The 3010-nt window shown below is 40.1% G+C and overlaps 1 protein-coding gene across 1 annotated transcript in view; it reads left to right on the top strand.

Annotated features, from left to right (window-relative positions):
* The first annotated feature begins 1300 nt into the window (after positions 1–1300).
* Anxa13 (annexin A13) overlaps positions 1301–3010 on the top strand; it is a 50404-nt gene continuing 48694 nt past the window's right edge. The window contains exon 1 of the mRNA XM_055626596.1: positions 1301–1383. Within this exon, the coding sequence (XP_055482571.1) occupies positions 1369–1383 (15 nt within the window). The 5' untranslated portion in view covers positions 1301–1368. The remainder of the gene's footprint in view (positions 1384–3010) is intronic.

Below are 3010 nucleotides of genomic sequence, written 5' to 3' on the forward strand. Positions count from 1 at the left end.
ACTTAAAGAAATGTTCAACATCCTTAGTCATCAGGGAAATGCAAATCAAAACAGTTTTTTTATACCCATCAGAATGGCTACGTTCAAAAACTCAAGTGACAGCACATACTGCAAGGATGTGGAGAAAGGGGAACCCTCCTCCATTGCTGGTGGGAGTGCAAACTTGTACAACCACTTTGGAAATCAATCTGGAACTTTCTCAGAAAATTGGGAATAGCTCTATCTCAAGACCCAGCTATACCACTTCTGGGCATATACCCAAAAGATGCTCCACCATCCAACAAAGACATTTGCTCAACTATGTTCATAGCTGCTTTATTTGCAATAGTCAGTAGGCTTACTTTTAATGGTTATCTTTTTATTAAAAGAAAGTAAGTTACCCAGACCAGCAGCTATTTTTTAATTGAAAAACTATTCAGATTATAAAAATGACAACACAGTACAACTCAATGTATCCATCAAAAATTATCTATAATAAAATAACAATAGTGATATAAATAAAATGGAGTTTTAATCAGTCTGCTTGGTTAATGCTATGATGATGACATGATGATGATCATGTCGATGATAATGATGATGGTTTTAAGACAGGGTCTCATCATGTAGCACTGATGCTCCTAGAACTCACTATGTAAACCAAGCTGGCTTTGAACTCACATACATCTGCCTCCCAAGTGCTAAGATTAAAGGTGTGTGCCTCCATACCCTGCAATGCTTTTACTATTAAAACACACACACACACACACACACACACACACACACACACACACACACACAAGTTGGGGCTTTTGAGATGGATCTGCAGGTAAAGGTGCATGTTGCCAAGCCTGACCACTCAGACACATATCAGAAGGAGATAAATGACATGCAAGTTGTCCTCTGACCTGCATATGCTTTCCATGACATGCACATGTATACACAGACAGACAGTACATGATTGTAATACCAGCACTCTGGAGCTGAAGCAGGTGAATTTCTTCAAGACTAGTACATGCCATAAAATGAGAACCCAACTCTGACAAGAGGGGGAAAGAAATAATAATCTTTTCAAATTCGTTCAACTATTAGACAGGACGCGAGCTTAACTTTGTAGTTGTGGCTAAGTAATCTGACTTAAAGAGTCTAAGCTTCCCTTCTCCGGTGTAGTTTCTCTCAGGTGGCCTGTCCGCTCAGCATGGGAAGCTAAAGGCCACTCACAGCCATCGCCACTCCCTACCCATCCCCAACAGTGTATTCAAATCCAATGTCATAAGTTACTTATTAAACACAAGAGATATTGTGCCCTGAGAAATCCATTATAAACTTTGTCTGTGGGAGGACCAATCTCTTCCTGAAGAAACCCGGAGCAGCCATCTCAAAGAAGAGGAAATGGGGAACCATCATGTAAGTGCTCGCTGCCCTTGGGAATCAGTTTTCTGTTTGGTTAGCCTGTGAAAGAGTTCATCTGTGAACTCATGATTGATACCCTTCCTCATGCTTCATTGCTTTGATGTTCCCCTTGCTGCAAGCATTAGAAATAGTGTGTCATGCTTATTAAGTGTATTTGGAATGCATGTCTCTCCTGCCGGGCAAAAATCTCGTAAGAGGGGCCGTAAAGAGGTGTTTAAAATAACACAATAAAGACTGCCTTGCGGAGAGCAAATAGCTAGCCTATATTTGTAGAATGTATAAGCAAAGCTTCTAGCTTATGGCAAAGTTGTACAAACCCTCATACACTATTCCTAGTCTGTGTGACAGATGAGCTCCTGCTAAAAATACCAGCAAAGCAAGGTAAAGATGTTCCTGTGCAACCATGCCATTTAGACCACAAGGTGGAAATCCTCCAGTGTTATTGCCAAACACCCAGATATTTGCAGTTGTTCATGGAATTGATTAAACGTTTCATTTTTCACTTCTGAAACATCTAGGCTTACAAATAGCATGTCTGAAAATGACTCAAAACTGACCAAAACAGTTACCATTTGGTATCTTTGGTGCATGAGGTGGAGAAGAACTGAATCAGAGTTTTATGCTGAGATATGAATATCTGAAGCTAGTCCAGTAAGAATTTGAATGGGGTCATGTGCAGTCACTGTAGTTTTTCATGGTGAGATTTCATATACACCATATACTTAATATAGATATTTATAGAACATGACACTAGGGGTGAAGGGAGTAAAGATCCAAATTTTTCTGCAAACTAGCCTTGTTTGTAAGGACTTGCCTTTACAGGTATGAAAGTATTGTTTTCAGAGGGTTGTTAATTTTAAATCATATGTAAATAGCCTTTTCTAGCTAGCCAAGATTATGAATTATTTATTCACTGTCTTTCTCAGGAACCAAAAACTAATTATATTATAACTTTTATAAACAGACACAAAAGATTTCAGGAGACCACTGGCCCAATACCTGTACTTTGTCCCTTGAAAAGCCACCCCTGACTGGGGCAGTTGCCTTTCGAGATTGGAGCAGAATTTTTATGGGTTTCATTTTTTAATCCAGAGGCCATTCCTTACTCCTCTCAAAAGGCAATCAACAGTTGTCTCCAGGAGACATCATCCCACCCTTGGTAGCCTTACACCCACTCAACCACAGCCCATAAGCATTTTATTTTCCTTTCAAATTACAAACTTTCTCCCAGATGTGAGATCACCCAGCTTTAGTCTTTTGCTTCCGGCTGAAAAACCTCATTATCAGGAATGACTTGAAAGTAGGAATCTCTCTCTCTCTCTCTCTCTCTCTCTCTCTCTCTCTCTCTCTCTCTTGCACACGTGCCCTGGGGATGTGTTCTGAGAAATTTATGATTTTCCCAGGTATTAAATGATGATGATAACCTAAAACTAATCATATAGCACCCTGGATCACAAGGATGAGCAAGTGCTAGCACGTTAGTTCAGTGCCTGCCTTTCTGTGTATGTGTGTGTGTATTTAGGTTTTTATTTAGTTATCCACTTTACATCTCAGTCATAGCCCCCTTTTCCTCTTCCCACATTTCCTCTCCTCTGCTCCTCCCTCATCACCCTATCCCCCC

The sequence above is a fragment of the Psammomys obesus genome, unplaced genomic scaffold (genome assembly GCF_907164565.1).
Source record: "Psammomys obesus unplaced genomic scaffold, mPsaObe1.curated_primary_1811, whole genome shotgun sequence".
In the NCBI taxonomy this organism is placed as follows: Eukaryota; Metazoa; Chordata; class Mammalia; order Rodentia; family Muridae; genus Psammomys; species Psammomys obesus.